An 18,761-nucleotide genomic window follows, 5' to 3' on the forward strand; every position below is an offset into this window, starting at 1 on the left:
AAAAAATTGAGGCATAATTGACATAAATATTATAATAGTATCAAGTGTACAGCATAGTGAATCAACACTTATATACATTGCAAAATGACCATCATATTCATTCTGCTTACCATCCATCACCATACAAAATTAATACTGTATTATTGACTGTATTCCCCATGCTGCATATCACATCCCCGTGGCTTATCTATTTTATAACTGGGAACTTGTACTTTTTTTTTTTTTTTAAGGTTTTTATTTGTCAGAGAGAGCGCACAAGTAGGAGGAGCGGCAGGCAGAGGGAGAAGCAGACTCCCTGCCGAGCAGGGAGCCCGATCTGGGACTCCATCCCAGGACCCTGGGATCATGACCTGAGCCAAAGGCAGATGCTTAACTGACTGAGCCACCCAGGCGTCGCAGAATTTGTACTTCTTGATCCCCCTCCACCCATTGCACCTGCCCCCTCACAACTCCCCTCTCTGCTAGCAAACACCAATTTGTTCTCTGTATCTCTGCATCTTGTTTGGTTTGGTTTTGTTTTTTACATTCCACATATAAATAAAATTGTGGTATTTGTCTTTCTCTTACTCATTTCACTTAGCATAATATCCTCTAGGTCCATCCGTGTTGCTGCAAATGGCAAGATTTCGTTCCTTTTTGTGGTTGAGTAATATTCCTCTCTGTGTGTGTGTGTGTATGTACGTGTACACCACATCTTCTTTATCCATTCGTCTATCAGTGGACACTTAGGTTGCTTCCATATCTTGGCTATTAGAAATAATGCTTCAATAAACATAAACCTTTTTGGATTAGTGTTTTTTTGTTATCTTTGTATAGATGCCCAGTAATGGAACTGTTAGATGATAATCTTAGTTCTAGTTTTAAGTTTTTGAGGGACCTTCATACTGTTTTCCATAGTGGCTGCACCAGTTCACATTCCTAAACAGTGCACAAGATTTCCCTTTTCTCCATATTCTAACACTTAATATATTTTTTTTTAATAATAACCATTCGGACAGGTGTAAGGTGATAATCTCATTGTGGTTTTGATTTGCATTTCCCTGGTGATGAGTGATGTTGAGCATCTTTTCATGTGCCTGTTGGCTATGTGTCTGTCTTCTTTGGAAAAATGTCTATTCAGATCCTCTAATTGGATTGTTTGCTTTCCTGTTACTGGGTTGTATGAATTGTTTACTTATTTTGGGTATTAATCTGTTATTGGATTTATGATTTGCAAATATCTTCTATTCAGTAGGTTGTCTTTTGATTTTGTTGGTTTCCTTTGCTATGTAGAAGCTTTTTAGTTTGATGCAGTCTCATTTGTTTATTTTGTTTCCCTTGTCTTTGGAGTCAGATCAAAAAAAAAAATTGCTAAGACTGATGTCAAAGAGCTTACCACATGTTTTCTTCTAGGAGTTTATGGTTTCAGGTCTTACATTCAAGTCTTTAATCCATTTTGAGTGAATTTTTGTATATGGTCCAGTTTCATTCTTTTGAATATAGCTGTCCAGTTTTCCCAGCATCATTTACTGAGAAGACCATCCTTTTCCCATTGTATATGCTTAGCTTTGTCATAAATTAATTGACCACATATGTATGTATATATTCTCAGGCTCTTTATTCTGTTCCATTGATTTATATGTCCGTTTTTATGCGAATACTGTACAGTTTTGATTACTACGGCTTTGTAGTATAGTTTATTTTTTTTTAAGATTTTTTTTTTTTAAAGATTTTATTTTATTTATTCATGAGAGATAGAGAGAGAGAAAGGCAGAGGGAGAAGCAGGCTCCCAAGGAGCAGGGAGCCCGATGCGGGACTCGATCCCAGGACCCTGGGATCATGACCTGAGCCGAAGGCAGACGTTTAACCATCTGAGCCATCCAGGTGCTCCAAGATTTTTTTTTTTAATTTATTTATTTGATGGAGAGATTGACAGCGAGAGAGGGAACACAAGCAGGAGGAGTGGGAGAGGGAGAAGCAGGCTTCCTGCCTAGCAGGGAGCCTGATGCAGGGCTCAATCCCAGGACCCTAGGATCATGACCTGAGCCAAAGGCAGACACCCAACGACTAAGCCACCCAGGTGCCCTGTAGTATAGTTTAAAATCAAGCAGTGTATACCTTCGGCTTTGTTCTTCTTTATCAGGATTGTTTTTGCTGGTCAGGGTCTTCTTTGGTTCCATACAAATTTTAGAATTATTTGTTCTAGTTCTGTGAAAAATATCATTAGAATTATTAGAATTTCGATAGGAATTGCATTAAATCTGTAATATGGCTATTTTATTAATATTGATTCTTTCAAACCACAGACACAGAATATCTTTCCATTTATTTGTGTCTTTATTTTTTTTTTCATCAAGTCTTTATAGTTTTCATTGTACAGGTCTTTCACTTCCTTGGTTAAATTTATTCTTAGAAGGGTGCCTAGGTAGCTCAGTCAGTTGAACATCTGACTCTTGGTTTTGGCTCAGGTCATGATCTCAGGGTCATGAGATCCAGCCCTGCAATGGGCTCTGTGCTCATCAGAGTCTGCTTGTCCTTCCTCCTCTGCCCTTCCCCATGCTCATGCTCCCACGCATGCACCCTCTCTCTCTCTCATAAATAAAATCGTTTAAAAAAAAAAAGTCTAAAAAACTCAAAAATTTATTCCTAGGTATATTACTTTTTTGATGTAGTTGTGAATGGGATCAGTTTTCCAATTTCTGTTTCTCATAGTTTATGTAGAGAAACACAACCTTTTTTTTAAAGATTTTATTTATTTATTTGAGAGAGAGATAGCAAGAGAGAACATGAGTGGGGGAAGGGGATCATGACCTGAGCCGAAGGCAGATGCTTAACGGACTTAGCCCACCCATGTGCCCCGAAAAGAACACAACAGGTTTTTGTATATTGATTTTTTTTTTTACCTTGCTACTTCACTGAATTTTACTAGTTTATTAGTTCCAGTGGTTTTTGATGGAGTAGTTAAGGTTTTCTATATATAGTATCATGTCATCTGCAAACAGTGACAGTTTCACTTCTTCCTTTCCAATTGGTATGTTTTTGTTTTTCTTGCCTAGTTGCTGTGGCTAGGATATAAATTTAATTTTTTTTATGGTTTTAGTTAAAAAAATAAATATATAAATAAGTTCTAATATTTTCTCTCTGTACCCTAATAGATTGTTATCTCTCCACTTCGAGGCTCCTACATTCATTAAATGGTTATGAATTGAATGCTTTGGTAGATTATTTGTAGAAGTGCCATACTTAAGTCTTGCATGGCATTCACATCTGGCAAAACATAAACACATACATACACAGATGGAAATTATGAATTCTTATATTGGAATGGATTAATAGATGGATTTACCAGATGTAAAGTATTTAAATTTTCCATTATGCTACTAAATAATCTTTCTTCTATTTTTAACAGATATCAGACACCCTGAAGAACTTTCTCTCTTGAAAAAACCCAGAGATCCAACTAAGAAAAAAAAGAAAAAGTTAGATGACCAGTCTGAAGATGAGGCACTTGAATTAGAGGGGCCTCTTATCACTCCTGGATCAGGTGAGACTTTGTTAGACTAAGCAGAGGCATAGTGTGAAAACCGTGGCTGTGTCTATATGTTTGTGATTTTTTGACAAATGGTTTACATAGGTCAGGAGAGTGATCAACTTTAAAAAACTCTCCTTCAGCTTTTTTTCCCCTCAATCATGAAATCACCTCTAGGGTCTGTCATGTGCAAATCATCGTGTCAGGTGTTAATAGATGCATCAGTAAAAAGGAAGGCTGGTTCTCTGCTCCGGAAGAATAAAAAAGGGGCAATACCTTAACTGGGCTCAGTTTTTTGCATTGTAAAAAATTGGACAGTTTTTTAGTATTTAGTTCCTTTTTTCTGTATTCTGTGAAAACCACAATTAATTAATTAAGACATTATTACTTCTATGGGTTACTTAAAATCTTTGTGCTTTGCATATGCTGGTCCCTTTGCCTTTTCACCTTTTTCCTGTAAGGTTTTGCCCTTTTAAGAAGCTTTCTCAGATTTCCTTCCATTATCTCCCAACCTGAATTAGGTATCCTTCTATTTTAAGACACCAGACTTTTCTGTGTTTGGTATTGTACTGCATGTTCTTACCTATTAAATTGTGAGGTCCCGGCATGATGGAACTGTCTCTCACATTTTTGTTATCAGAACCTAACTTAGCATGTGGCATTCAGCAGGAGCATAGGGGAGCATAGGCAGTGTCTTTTGGGTAGCTAGATGACTAATTAAATTACATGGTTATTTATTTAGTCCTGGGCATACACAGGGACTGGACATTACAGTTTCCCATGTGTCTATCAGCCATACATTTATAAATCCATTTCTTAGGAAATAAGTCCCTCAGTCAGTAAGTAAACTAATTTAACTAACTCAGTTCATTCTTGGTTTTTTAAATTCTGGGGTGATGATGATAATGGAAACAATTTAGTGCTTACTGTATGCCCATTTTACACATTATACTCATGGAAATTAAATTTAGCGTATTTTACTTGTGGAAACTCACTTAATTCTCACTACAGCCCATTGCACATTATGTTATTACTCATTTTAAGGTTGAAGAAATGGCACAGTAAGGTTAGGAACGTCTTGTAACTTTTATGCCCTTACTCATGTACTGATTGGACTTGGGAGATACCAAAAAATAAGAAAATCTTTAACTCTTAAGAAGTTTTTAGGCTCTTTGGCTCAGGTCATGATCTCAGGGTCCTGGGATCAAGCTCCACATCAGGCTCCCTGCTCCACAGGAAGTCTGCTTCTCCCTCTCCCACTCCCCCTGCTTGTGCTCCCTCTCTCGCTGTCTCTCTCTGTCAAAAAATAAATAAAATCTTTAAAAAAAAAATTAAAGCTTTTAGGCTAACTGAAAAACAGTTACTGTATTTAAGGAGGTAATATATAAACGCTAAATGAAAGTTGTAGAAAGTAGTGTTCCAGGAATTTGGAAGACAAAACCATTCCAAACAGTATATTTATAGGTTGGGGAATTGAGTTTGTGAATTAAGCTTTTAAAAAGTGCCAGTGTGGGGCGCCTAGGTGGCTCAGTTGTTAAGCCTCTGCCTTCGGCTCAGGTCATGATCCCAGCGTCCTGGGATGGAGCCCCACGGCACGAAGCCTGCTTCTCCCTCTCCCACTCCCCCTGCTTGTGTTCCTGCTCTCACTGTCTCGGTCAGATAAATAAATAAAATCTTTAAAAAAATAAAAAGTTCCAGTGTTTTAGTGATAACCTAATATTCTGATAAGTTAGATATTTTCCCTGTACTGGCATTTTGTTTTTAATTTTTTGGTCTTTTTTACTGTACTAAAGTTTTACATTTTTATGTAGTCAAACTTGTTATTTACTTTACAGTTCTGGGCTTTCATTCTTGGTAAAGAAAATCTTCACAAATACTAGAAAAATTCTTCTATGTTTCCTTTATACTTTTATATAATTATTTCATATTTATATATTTTAACTAATCTGTAATATTAACATTTGTTATTTTTAATTCACCTGAAATTTGTTTACTAAGTATGGTATGAGATTGATATTTTGGTGGGAAATTTTCTAAAATGGATTAAATACTTTAGCACTCTTTTAAAAAAGAATATGTAAGGATGTAATTTATAGTAACCAAGTTATGAGGCAGATTCTAAAGTTACATAAGGTTTTTAATATTTGTAGTAGGTGGCCCAAGACTGTAATGCTTGTTGAATCCTCTCCTCCTTATAATTTTTGTTACTGTTCTGTATAGTTGAGCAAGCTTCTATTTTGTTGTTGACTAAATATGTTACTTCATCTTACCCTATAATAACTTTCTACTTCAAATATGTTTTAAATTGGGCAATCAGGAATATAAGGTAGTTGGGATTGTCACTGAACTGAGACTTAGAAGGAATGTAAAATGCACATACCCTCTGTCCCAGCAATGTTGCTAGAATTGGGAAATAAGTACAAACATACCTGTTGGAAGGCATTTGTTGGAAGGCATATTTGCAGCAGCGGTGGTGAAGTCAACAAAATTCTAAACAAATAAATGCACACCAGTTGGGAATGGCTTAAATAAGTTATGGTACCCAGGAGGTGATGTGTATAGCTTCAATTAGACTTGCTGATTTATAGCTTGGCTCTGAAACGTAATAGCTTTTGACACTGGACAACTTACTTAACCTCTCTGTGCTTCAGTTTGCTCCTCTAAAATGAGAATAATAGGATTGTTGGAAACACTAATTAAGTTATTACCATGGAGTGCCTAACAAAATAAGAATAGAAACAATGAAGTGATCAAAAATGAAGTGTAGAATATACAAAGTAGAGGAATTTGAGAGGGCTGATTCTATTAAATATTGTGTAATTTAGGGGAATATATTTTGTTTTAGAAACCTCATAAAGAAAATTGCCAATTCTAACTATTTAATTCTAAATAGTAATTATAGTCCATCACACTAGGAACAAATTTTCAATATTCTGACATTCCTAGTAAAAGATTTATTTGCTAGATCTTTGAAATACACAATGAGAAGATTTTGCCTAGAAGATAATGTTTTTCTGTCCCTTATTTACATATATAGCAGGATTATTCTTTGCCCACCTGATCTGGAGTAATGTTTTTAGCCCTTTTAATTAGTATGGGGTGCCCAAGTAATCCTTTCACAAAATACCCTTGTAGTTTGAAAGTTCTAGCTTTTAAGGGTATCACTGGACTATCCCAAGGTTCTTTAAAGCTAAGAAAGGAGAACTGACCACTTTCTTTGTTGCTTATTTAACAATGTTTAGTGTTTAGATACTGCAAATTGCTTTAGTTATTAACATTGGAAGAATACATACTAGGGACATCAAATCAGATACTCTGTGGCTAGCAAGATTCTTTTTTTCCTTTTGTGTTCTCTTCCTAGACTAGATCATGACAACTACAAAAATCTCTAGCATGATCACCACTTTTTCATAGGTAATTGTTTCTATCATTGCATTGAGTGAGGTGGTGGGGAGGGGTTGTTAGAGTGGAAAGGAAATTGCTAAGCGTATTTCTATATTAGGTAAGGGAAACAGCCATTCTCTTTCCATAATCCATTAACATGTGATACCCATTTACACATTTTCTTTTTAAAAATTATGACTGAAGACAAAATATAATTAACAGAGTTAGGACTTCTAGGGGAGGTGCTTTTACTTAACATTATTCTGAACTTTTAAGTCTTAATTTAATCCAGTCTCCTTGATTTTTATAGTTTAAATGATGGAGGATATATTGTCAGTTGACTAAGTCAAGAAGTTTTTATTTAGGTAGCCTCTACTATATGTTTAGCCCTATTGAACACTGGGGAATTGGAAAATAAAATATCCCTGCCTTTAGGGACTTAATTATAAGATACATCTTTGTTAGCAAAATGTTATCTACCTGTTTGCTTCAATACTTTATTTGTGAATCTGTTGGAACCAGTTTACCTATTCACTGAGAAAACATTAATATAAAATTATTCTCTTAATTTATGTGCATTTATTCAGTTACATTGAGCTGTCTTAAAATAGGGTATGGATTTCAAAGGGTGATAAATGTGGATATGTTTGTCACTGGACATTTGACTGGAGCACAACTTTATTCTTTTGAATTAGACAAAAAAAACTTAGGTTACAGTTTCTAAGATTCTTTACTCTTAATTCACTTGAAATATTTACTTCAGTTTATGATTCACATTAGGAAAAGTCTTTTTTCTTTTTTCCATTTCCTTTCCTTTTCATTCTTCTGTTTCTGTCTTCTATTGTTACCTTTCCTTTACCTTCTGAATTCCTTTCTTTCCTTTCCTATAGGCACTGATGTTCTTTACATTGGCCCTCTGAAAGGTGAGCCTTGCCACAATTAAAAACAAAAACTTGGTCTGTCTGCTTCAGCTATATCCTTAACTTATCTTCTAATTCCCTTGAACTGATTTTCCCCCCCATATTTCTGCCAACTTATATTTTTTGACCTTGTTATTATATGTTCTAATGTTACACAAGTAGAGTTAATGTTACATGTTTTCAAGACAGGTAAAATAATGTACTAAGCTTTCCTTCCAGAATGAAACTTTTGTTTCACAGTTTCCTTTACATAGCATGTATTATTGAAAACTAAGGTTCTGTACTTAATTCATATTTACTACCTGTTTTTCATGTTATTTATTAGGAAGTATATATTCAAGCCCAGGACTTTATAGTAAAACAATGACCCCCACTTACGATGCTCATGATGGAAGCCCCTTGTCACCGACTTCTGCTTGGTTCGGTGACAGTGCTTTGTCAGAAGGCAACCCTGGTATACTTGCTGTCAGTCAGCCAATCACGTCACCAGAAGTTTTGGCGAAAATGTTCAAGCCTCAGGCTCTTCTTGACAAAGCAAAAACCAACCAAGGGTAAGTTTTAAAATAGAGATACGTTGAGGGGTACCTGGATGTGGTTCAGTTGGTTAAGCATCCGACTTGTGATTTGGCTTGGGTCAGGATCTCTTGGGTAATGGAATCGAGTCCCACATTGGGCTCCGTGCTCAGTGCAGATTCTGCTTGAAATTCTCTCTCCCTCGTCCTCTGCCCCTCCCCCTGCTTGTGTACATGCTCTCTCTCAAATAAATAAATCTTTAAAAAAATAAAATATAGATAGAATTTCTTTCTCCAACTAGAGGTAGAAACATTTTACTAATTTTGTCTTGACTTGTTCCACTGCTCTTGTTAATTTGTCCAGGTGGCTTGATTCCTCAAGATCTCTCATGGAACAAGATGTGAAGGAAAATGAGGCCTTGCTTCTTCGATTCAAGTATTACAGCTTTTTTGATTTGAATCCAAAGGTACCGAGGGTTTAGAGGGATCTGTTCTTTTTTTTCCTTTTTGTTTTTTTCATTTGGATGTTTGTTTTTTGGAGTTGGTGGGATGAGGAATCATTTGTATATAGCAAGTCTGAATAATATTAAAAACCCAAGCTTTAGACAAAAAGATCTGTATTTGAAGTAAGTCTATTGTGTTAGCAGGTTGGAAGCATAATTCAGCCTTTTTCTTTTTTGTTAAAATAATTGAATTTTTGAATGATTTGTATTTTAAATGCACTAGCTTGGTACTATAGGATTGGTAAAGTTAGTTTTAGGGATTTTTTTACACCTCTCTTTAGAGCTGTATTTTTGGTAAAAGAAGAGTTTTATGAAATAGTACCTTTTCAATGACTTTCAGATTTCTAATTATAAGTCAAACGACGTTGCTTCAAAGAAGAATTCTTTAAGTCTACATTTCTTCCTATTTAATAGGCAAATATTGTAATGTTTCACTATTCAATGACTGCATCATCTGTGCTACTGAAATACTTTGCTTTTCTGAGAAGAGTTAAATTTGCTATGAAATCTAGAGTATTTTTCCCTAGAAAACACATGGCACAGAGATTTGGATCTTTTGCTTCCTTATTTATCATCCTTGGGGGGAAAACCTCTCTTGACTACTTCTCATCCTTTTCATGTCTAGATTATAGTGTAGATTTTAATGTAATACTTCTCATTTTTTATTATGTGCTGAAGTAATTCTTTTTGTAACAGTAAAAAATGTATAATTTAGAACTACAAAAAAAAAAAAATCTTAACCCCTTTCGGGCCATATCATGTCTCATTTTAGTAAAACCAAAGCTGTTTTGGGAACATAGTTACATATGCTGGGGAAGGGGAGTTGCTATATGTTTTGTTAACATTCTAAATAGTATTGTTAAGACATTACTATTAATTTTTATTAACATAACTAAATGGATAATTCAGTAACGTATAAGTAAATCTTTACCACAAGTATATATATGTACTCTGTATTTCAGATTCTTAAAATAATTACTGTTTCCAGGGACCTGACACTTTGTCTAAGTATGCTTTTCCATAGTGGGCAAGATGTTCCCTGAAATAATTTACTCTCTGATTGTAACATTTTAGTGTGACACGTTGCAATAACAATACTAAAAAGCAGTCGCTTTTATCTTACTGTAAATGTAGTCTTTCAAGTTAAGTTCATTTTGTTAAGAGCTCTGTCCCTGTAAAATAACATACAGAATCTTACTTCTAATACTGAATAATAATATTTTGGTGTTTTTTTTAAATGTCATTTTTAATGGAAAATTAGATGTGGGTATATATACATATACCTAACCCTATAGGTATCTTTATTATTGAGTATTTGATACTGAATAAAAATCCCAGGGAAAAAAATGTATATCAAAACTTTTTTGTCAAGCTTTGAAAGTGAATATTCAGTTTTCAAACTTTTTTATGTTAAAGGTAATGTATTACAAAAGGATTGTGTCTCTTTTGCTGCAGTATGATGCAATCAGAATCAATCAGCTTTATGAGCAGGCCAAATGGGCTATTCTCCTAGAAGAAATTGAGTGCACAGAAGAAGAAATGATGATGTTTGCAGCCTTGCAGGTAGTAAAGAGTATTGTATTGGTAAATGGGACTTTTCATGGGAAAAGCATAGGGGATTATTTTTAAATAGTAAATTAGAAAACTATAATTCCAGTAGCATTTTGATAGTGTTTACTTTTTGCTATGTAGAAATTGAATACACTTAGAAGACAAAATAAGTACATGAATTTAATTTTTTGTCTTCTTATCTAAGAGTTTAGTGATATACTTAATATTTTTCTGTATCCTATAGGAGAAAAATATCCTCCCACCCCCAAATATATATTAGCTAAAAACTGCCCAGTTTTCCCTTAGAAATAAGATCTGTATTGCAAATCAGATTTCTAAAATGAAGCTTATTTGCATAATTTCCTAAGTAGCTGGGGATGGTAATCCTTAAGAAGTAGGTAACTAATGTTTTCCCGAGATTAAACCAGTGTTATCCCAAAAGTGGTTCTTGCATATGAGCTTTTTCAGAATTACAGTAGTGCTTATTAAAAAATTGTCCACTTCATTACTGCTGTCCCCTCTAGCAAAATAACATAGGGTGGCATCCACAAATCTGCATTCTTAGAGACACTGAGATGCATGTAGCTGACCACTGGAGTAGTCATTCTTCCATTTCAGATAATTGAGTGAGGCTTTAGTGAATGTTCTCAGATTATGGTAGAATTCTGGTTTTGCCTAAAGTCCTAACAAAATTGGTATTCTTTAAGTACAGGAAGCAGAGTTGACATTTAGTTATGAATCACTGTTGTGGCTCAGTCGGTTAAGCAGCTGCCTTTGGCTCAGATCATGATCTCCGGGTCCTGGGATCGGGCCTCATTGGGCTCCCTGCTCAGTGGGGAGACAGGGAGCTGCTTCTCCCTCTCCCTCTGCCCCTCTTGTGCTCTGTCTCTCAAATAAATACAATCTTTTAAAGAAGAAAAAAGGAAAAAGAAAAGCTTTCACTGTAAAAATGATTTTACTTTTCTTCTCTTTAGAACACAAATAAAAATGCTCTCAATCTTCTAAATGCTTTTATACATCCAGGAAAGTTTTCTGGTTAAAACTCAAAAAATTGTCCTTTGTAATGGAAGAAAAGCACATTTCTTCTCAGTTTACATGACGAAAGAAAGGGATCGAAACAGAGCTTAGACAAGGAAAATCTTTGATGACAGAGGAGTTAGAGACTTGCTTAATCAACTAGTTAAGAGTCTTCTATTGTGTTTCTGGATAATTCAGACTATCTGAAGAATTTCTTTTTGTTGTTTTTTTTTGTTTGTTTGTTTTTTTAAAGATTTTATTTATTCATTTGACAGAGAGAGACACAGCGAGAGCGGGAACATAAGCAGGGGGAGTGGGAGAGGGAGAAGCAGGCTTCCCGAGGAGCAGGGAGCCCGATGCGGGGCTCGATCCCAGGACCCTGGGATCATGACCTGAGCTGAAGGCAGACGCTTAACGACTGAGCCACCCAGGCGCCCCCTATCTGAAGAATTTCTTGAATTAAATTCTGGAGTAATCTTATTCAGAGTACCTCACTTGGTTTATGGCTTTCTACCTATATCTTTCTTTCTTAGAATATGGGCTTATAATTTTATAGTGAAGGTTTTGCCAATGACAGAATAATAATACATATAAAATATATATGGGGGAAAACACAGATTTTTATTATATAGTATTTTTTAAATCTTTTTATTATAAAAATAATGCACTTAAAAAAAAGCCCAACAGATATAAACGTGCCTGGCACATAGGTGCTCAGAAAAATTTGTTGAGGGCGCCTGGGTGGCTCAGTTGGTTAAGCGACTGCCTTCGGCTCAGGTTATGATCCCAGGGTCCTGGGATCGAGTCCCGCATCGGGCTCCCTGCTCGGCAGGGAGTCTGCTTCTCCCTCTGACCTTCCTCCCTCTCATGCTGTTTCTCTCTCGCTCGCTCTCTAATAAATAAATAAATAAAATCTTAAACAACAAAAAAAATGTTTTTTAAAAAAAAAAAATTTGTTGAGTGAGAATATAGTTGACCCTTGAACAACAAGGGGTTGGGTCCACTTATAATAATGCAGGCTTTCTCCAATAAATATAGTACAGTAAATGTATTTTCCTTATGATTTGCCTAACATTTTCTTTTCTCTAGCTTTATTGTAAGAATGAGTATATAACACATATACAAAATATCTGTTAATTGACTGTTTATGTTATTAGTAAGGTTTCTAGTCAAGAGCCAGGCTATGAGTAAAGTTCTGGGAGAGTTAGCGCCCCTAGCCCCCATGTTGTCCAAGGGTCAAATGTACACACAGTTGCATTTTCACAGAAATGGGATTATTTTGTAGCTTTCCCCCACCCCGTGTATTGTAGATATTCCATTTTAGTGCAGTAGAAAATGCATCAGAAACCATGAATTTTAATCTCTGGAAACTGAATGTCCCAAAACATAGCTCTCCTGAACCATTTTAGAATCTAGTTTTAATGAGAGAATTCTGAACTAAAAATCTCCTGAGTTTTTAGAAGCCTTCCCAGAGACTGACCCAAAGGCTCTAGAACCCATCCGGTACCATAAGGGGGAAAGTTTGAAAAGATGGCAAGGAAATGCCTGGTGTTTTTATCTCCGGCATAGCCTACACTGAATTATTTTCTCCTTGGGGCTTCTGTTTTCTTTTGTAACATAAATCTATAGTAGTAAAAAGAAACAAACAATTAAAAGTAAGAAGGCGTAGATAAAAAATAAAAAGGTAATAACACTGTTTTTAAAGCAATTACATCCTTGGGCACCTGGGTGGCTCAGTCAGTTAGGCGGCTGCCTTCGGCTTGGGTCATGATCCCAGGGTCCTGGGATCGAGTCCCGCATCGGGCTCCCTGCTCTGCAGGGAGCCTGCTTCTCCCTCTCCATCTGCCTGCTTCTCTGCCTACTTGTGCTCTCTACCTCTCTGTCAAATAAATAAATAAAATCTTTAAAAATATAAAAAATAAGGCAATTACATCCAAGTCTGTATTGTAACATTTAATAGATATCCCATGCACCCTCTGAAAGCAAAGCTGGATTTTAAGACCAGTCCCATTCATAGCCAGGGTTTTTCCGAGGTAACTTCTAAGGACTTTTTGCATCACAATCACCTGACTCACTTAACCAACTGAGCCACCCAGGTGCCCCTCACCTGACTCACTTAATAAAAATGCAGATTCTGGGCTGGACACCAGATTTGCTGAATCAAAATCTCTGGGGATGAACCTAAGAATCTGTATTTTTAACCAACTCTCTTGATGATGCTTAATGTTACTCTTACATTTAAGGCGGCCGTCTAAGGGCCCTCAACCTACCTCATTCTCCATGATTGGTGAACATGGAAGTTTCTATCACTAAGGATCTCATTTTAGCACAACTGAAGGTACAGCGAGAGACTGTTCATTACCAATTCACTAAATCTTAAAATATAGAGGAACACTGACAATTGGCCTCAGATTAGTTCATTCAATGTTCCCCAGGAATAGACTGTATTCAGTGAATGGATACTTTCAGAAATTTGGAGTGCTCTTTAATTCTTTGAAAGGTAACTGATTAAGTGATTTTAAAAGTTCTGCTTACCTTTGTATGAAACCTCGGTAAGGTTTAACATCAAAATCCTAATAGATTATTAGTATTTATTCTAAGTGACTTACCTAAGTATGTTTAAAATCATAACTAGTTATTCTATATGCAAAGATTTTTCTATCTACATATAGGAGTACTACTCATCGTGTATATACACACACAAATACATATATGAGTGTATATATTCACGTATAAATGTAATCAATCTTATTCTTATGTAACTGAGAATATAAACATCTTCCTCTGATTATGTTTTCAGCATTGAATTGAGGTGGGGCGGGGGTGGTGGTGGAGAGTGGAGCTTCAGCTTTCAGCCTAATACTTACAACTGATAAATTTTCCTCTGCTGGGTAATAGCAGTAATATAAGGTAATTAATGTTAATCCATTTTTACAAAAGACCTTATGCATATTCTGTTAATTCATTCAGTATTCATCGGTTTCAGGATCTGTTCTAGACACAGGGAATACTGCAGTGGGGGGGGGGGCAGGGTGGAGGGAGAAAACCAGTAAAAAAAGATCTGCTCATGTGGAGCTTAGTGGAGGACATGTTAACTCTGAATTCTAGGGCTTCCCAAACTAAATTCATTTTTATATGTCCAAAGACCTGCTTTTTTTGGATAAATATTTATTAGGATATCTGGGACACTGCTTTCAGGTGCCGTTTATTTTCTGATCATTCTAGTTCTTGGACGGTTTCATCTTTTCAAGTTAGGTGATGAAAAGCATTCAGTATAGATGCAGGTAGTAATCTCATTTTAAAGTTTTAAAGTTAGAACAGTTAAATAAACTATCATTTCTATTTTCAGTATCACATCAATAAGTTGTCAATCATGACATCAGAGAATCATTTGAACAACAGTGACAAAGAAGTGGACGAAGTTGATGCTGCCCTTTCAGACCTGGAGATCACTTTGGAAGGGGGGAAAACATCAACAATTTTGGTAGGGTGAATCTAATTCCTACTAGTTTAGTTGGAATTGATGCTTATCTTTTTGTGGATTTAGGTTCTCATAAGTATTGGGTGGCTGTGGAGAAATATTTCATGCTTTCGAGAATACAGGTGTTGACTTTTCAGAAATTAGTATTGTTCTAGTCTCCAGTGCTTCAAATACAGTAAAGATAGATCTTGTGATACGGACCCATTCTCTCACGAGCAGTGGGAAAACAGTTCTGCAGAGTGAAAGGTAGTCTCAAGTCACGGCAAAATCCATTTAGTGAGCTGCACATTTGAAATATTACAAAAAGAAGAGAAGAGATCTTGGGAAAAATTTTAAATACTAAGTTTGGTTTTAAAGCTTAGGAACTAGTTATTACAGAAGAAACACTTACCTCAGGGCTGTTACGATTTTGCAGAATTTCCATATGCCCAGATACGAACAGTTTTAGGTGAATTAGAATCAGTAATATGTTCTTAAAGGTTATATGAATTGCTATTTTAATCGCATCTTTTATTAGCTTTTTATGCCATTTGAAAATGACTTTGTAATTTATGACCATATAATATGATTATACATTTAAAACCTTCATAATCTGTATTTTATGTAATTTTGCTTATAAAATAAGCTGATAATTGATATCAGATACTAAACATTAGAGTTTCAAGTTTCAAGAAAAATCAGGAGAAAATGATTTAATTCTTTCCCTAGGGTGACATCACTTCTATTCCTGAACTTGCTGACTATATTAAAGTTTTTAAGTAAGTACAAAAAGGGGAGGGATTCCATGGGGCGCCTGGGTGGCTCAGTCGGTTAAGCGTCTGCCTTCGGCTCGGGTCATGATCCCAGGGTCCTGGGATCGAGCCCTGCATCAGGCTCCCTGCTCAGCAGGAAGCCTGCTTCTCCCTCTCCCACTCCTCCTGCTAGTGTTCCCTCTCTCGCTGTCTCTCTCTGTCAAATAAATAAATAAAAATCTTAAAAAAGGGGGGGGGGAGGGATTCCAAATATTAATGAATGATAAATATCAATTTCATAGTCTCATTCATATTATTGAAATTTTTTTATTGTAAGTTTAGCAAATGCATCTGTAAAAGCATTTACCAGTTAGAGAAACACTAAATTATGAGAGAAAATAACCATCTTTACCAAATTAAAACTGCAATACTCAGGAACTTGTTTTTTTCTGATAAAACTTTTCTTAAAGGGGAAAAACAAAGACTGTGTAGCCTAGATTGCATTGCACAGATTCTGAGACATACAGTGGCATTTCAGTATAAAGCATCCCCTCTGGGTGAAAGCAGGACATAATGAACTATTATTGCCAGTGGTTATTTCCTTGTTCAGAGCCCTAGATTCTATTGCATTTTATTCATTTGTTCATGGAACATTATATAATAAGATTCCAGTGTATCTTATCTAGACTTTTATCAATCTAGGCATAATACAGTTGAGAGCTAGGCATTAAAGCCAAGAGGGTAAAGAGGAGAGGAGGTGATGTGGAGTATAAGATGTAAAGCTATTATGGAATAAACCATTTACTATAGCTAAACCTAGAACAGCTCCCCATATGGGTCGTTTCTGAGGTAGGGGCATGATTTCAGATGCAGCTCCCTACCCCCTTTCTCCTCCCATTACACACCTTTCCTTATCCACTCTCCATCATGACTGCTCTGTTTTCTTTGTGTTTGGCATTGGGGTGGCAAGTTGAAGCACCATTCAGATACACCCCTAAAAGAGATAAGCACTTCCCTCACTTTAGTTATGCTAGGTGCACCTGCCTGTCCAGAGGGGCCCCAAAGGCAGCCCTGCACACACCCAAGAACCTGCTGGTGATTATAGGACCTAGGAGCCTTCCCATTGGTGACATTTACTTCACCTTTCTTTTCTTGTCCTTTCCATGTGACCTGCTAGTGATAGAGATGGCTGCCACTGACAAGTACTCAAATCCTGGCCTTCCTATCTTTCTCCTCTGCCCATTCATTCTTTGTGAGATATTCCTGAGTAGACTGATGAAGAAGAGGCAAATCCAATAACAGCAACATTGAATAGAACACACTGGCCCAAGAACTCAGTTCAATATATGTACAACTTGGCCTTAGACTTTAATGATGTGAAACTTTGCCACTAATACTATTGATAAAGTTATTTAAAAAGTTGTTTTTCTGTTAATTCTATTTGACACGTAGACCAAAAAAGCTGACTCTAAAAGGATACAAGCAATATTGGTGCACCTTTAAAGATACATCTATTTCTTGCTATAAGAGCAAAGAAGAATCCAGCGGCACACCAGCTCATCAGATGAACCTAAGAGGTAAGGGAAGCCTTGGAATGACAGGTGTTGATAATGAAATTTCTCTTGGCTAATAGTCAATAAATTTCACTTTGCTGGGGGGGGGTAGTTTTTCAGCAGATTCATTACTCCTTTGGGTACTATTTTAGGTCTAGATTCTTCTTCTTTTTGCTATGTTGTTTTTATCAGTTTTGAATATTCAATTTCACATGGATATTTTGTTGTAATCTCTTTGTGCAGTCCACATTTGAAGTGATACCACTTTTCTTCTTGTCAAGTGAATTTGTGGTACCTCTTTTCTCATCTTCAGCATTGGGATATTCAGGTTTTCTTCATTCTCATCCGTGTTGTAGTTCTCTCCTCTGTTTTTGCTGGCTTCTCCCTTCTTTATCAGCATCCTGCTCATCTTTCTGACTTTCACTGATGACAAGCTGATGCCTCTGAGGTTCCCCAGCCTCTTTTTTGGCTCAGCAGTGGGGTCGCAGGCACTTGTGGGGTTTGACCAAGTTCTTCCTCTTCCCCAGTAACTCTTCCTGCACATTTTTGTTCCACACTCAGCTCTCGGTCTGGTCTCTGGGGTAGCCCCAGGGTACCCCTCTGAGGCTCCTCCTAGCTGACAACCTGAATCTCATTGGCTTCCTCTTCAAATCCAGAGCTGTCCCTAGGGGCTGGTATTTGAGGCAAATGTGCTTCCTGTGGCCTCAGCTGATCCTGGCTGGGGGCTCAGAGCTACTACTGGCTTTGGCTCCCCCCCCCCCCCATTTCATTTGCCATTTGGGTGACTTCTTTGGTTCTTCATACTGCTCCTTCACCTCCTTTATCTGATGGATGGTTCAGGTAGAAGGAGAATTTCCTGTCCAGGTTGGTCTGGTTCTTCGGCAGCTAGAGGACATCTTGCTGCTTCCTGCCGCGATTTTTTTTACAGGGTCTTGCAGATTGTTGATGAGCCCTTCACTTGTGGGCATATTTACTAAAAGCACCTGGCTCACTTGCAGTGAGAACTGCACTCACCACACCCTTGGCACCAGTGTGCTTGATGCAGGATGCAGTAGATTGGCATCTTACCGTTCCATACTCTTTACAGCAAAGGCCAGAAAACTAAGATACATTTTCTGGACTTATTTCCAGTGAGATTTTGATTCCAATCAGATGCATTCATGTTGAGACTTAAATTCCCGATTAAGTTAAGGGGCTGAAGAGACAGAATTGAGAAAGGAGCAAGGTGCTTCTGGGCTGTGGAGCTGCAAGGGCAGCCTCCTGGTTTCCCAGCCTCTTGGTGGTAGCACTTGCCTTTGGCAGGCCAGTTGTGAGGGTGGTGGTCAGGGGGTTAATTCCTATTGGCCCAGCCCATTTCTCCTTTGGGTAACATTTTGCATGTACATTTATGATTACATGTAAAGCAATATGTCTTTCTAACTAAAAATATCCATATTTGAACAAAAGTACCCAAGAACGGGGTCCCTGACTCATTGACAAAAATGATTCCCAAAACAATTTCATTTACTGCTTAAAATACAGAGGTGCTTTCCTTGATCTATAGTCTTAATTTTGCTTTCTACATAGTACATTAGGATATTTTTACTATATTTCAACAAAA

General features: G+C 36.7%; 1 protein-coding gene across 3 annotated transcripts in view; it reads left to right on the forward strand.

The window, feature by feature from the left end:
• Window positions 1–18,761, forward strand: part of FERMT2 (fermitin family member 2) — a 95,571-nt gene that overhangs the window by 63,924 nt on the left and 12,886 nt on the right. For 2 of the 3 annotated variants that reach the window (XM_034992286.1, XM_034992285.1), the window contains exons 4-11: window positions 3,390–3,524; window positions 7,784–7,816; window positions 8,139–8,364; window positions 8,690–8,792; window positions 10,284–10,391; window positions 14,746–14,880; window positions 15,586–15,635; window positions 17,061–17,185. In XM_034992286.1, coding sequence (XP_034848177.1) covers window positions 3,390–3,524; window positions 7,784–7,816; window positions 8,139–8,364; window positions 8,690–8,792; window positions 10,284–10,391; window positions 14,746–14,880; window positions 15,586–15,635; window positions 17,061–17,185 — 915 coding nt within the window. The remainder of the gene's footprint in view (window positions 1–3,389; window positions 3,525–7,783; window positions 7,817–8,138; window positions 8,365–8,689; window positions 8,793–10,283; window positions 10,392–14,745; window positions 14,881–15,585; window positions 15,636–17,060; window positions 17,186–18,761) is intronic. The other variant, XM_034992287.1, reaches the window with a different exon arrangement.

The sequence above is a fragment of the Mirounga leonina genome, unplaced genomic scaffold (genome assembly GCF_011800145.1).
Source record: "Mirounga leonina isolate KUSES-001 unplaced genomic scaffold, KU_Mleo_1.0 Mir_82, whole genome shotgun sequence".
NCBI classification, from domain to species: Eukaryota; Metazoa; Chordata; class Mammalia; order Carnivora; family Phocidae; genus Mirounga; species Mirounga leonina.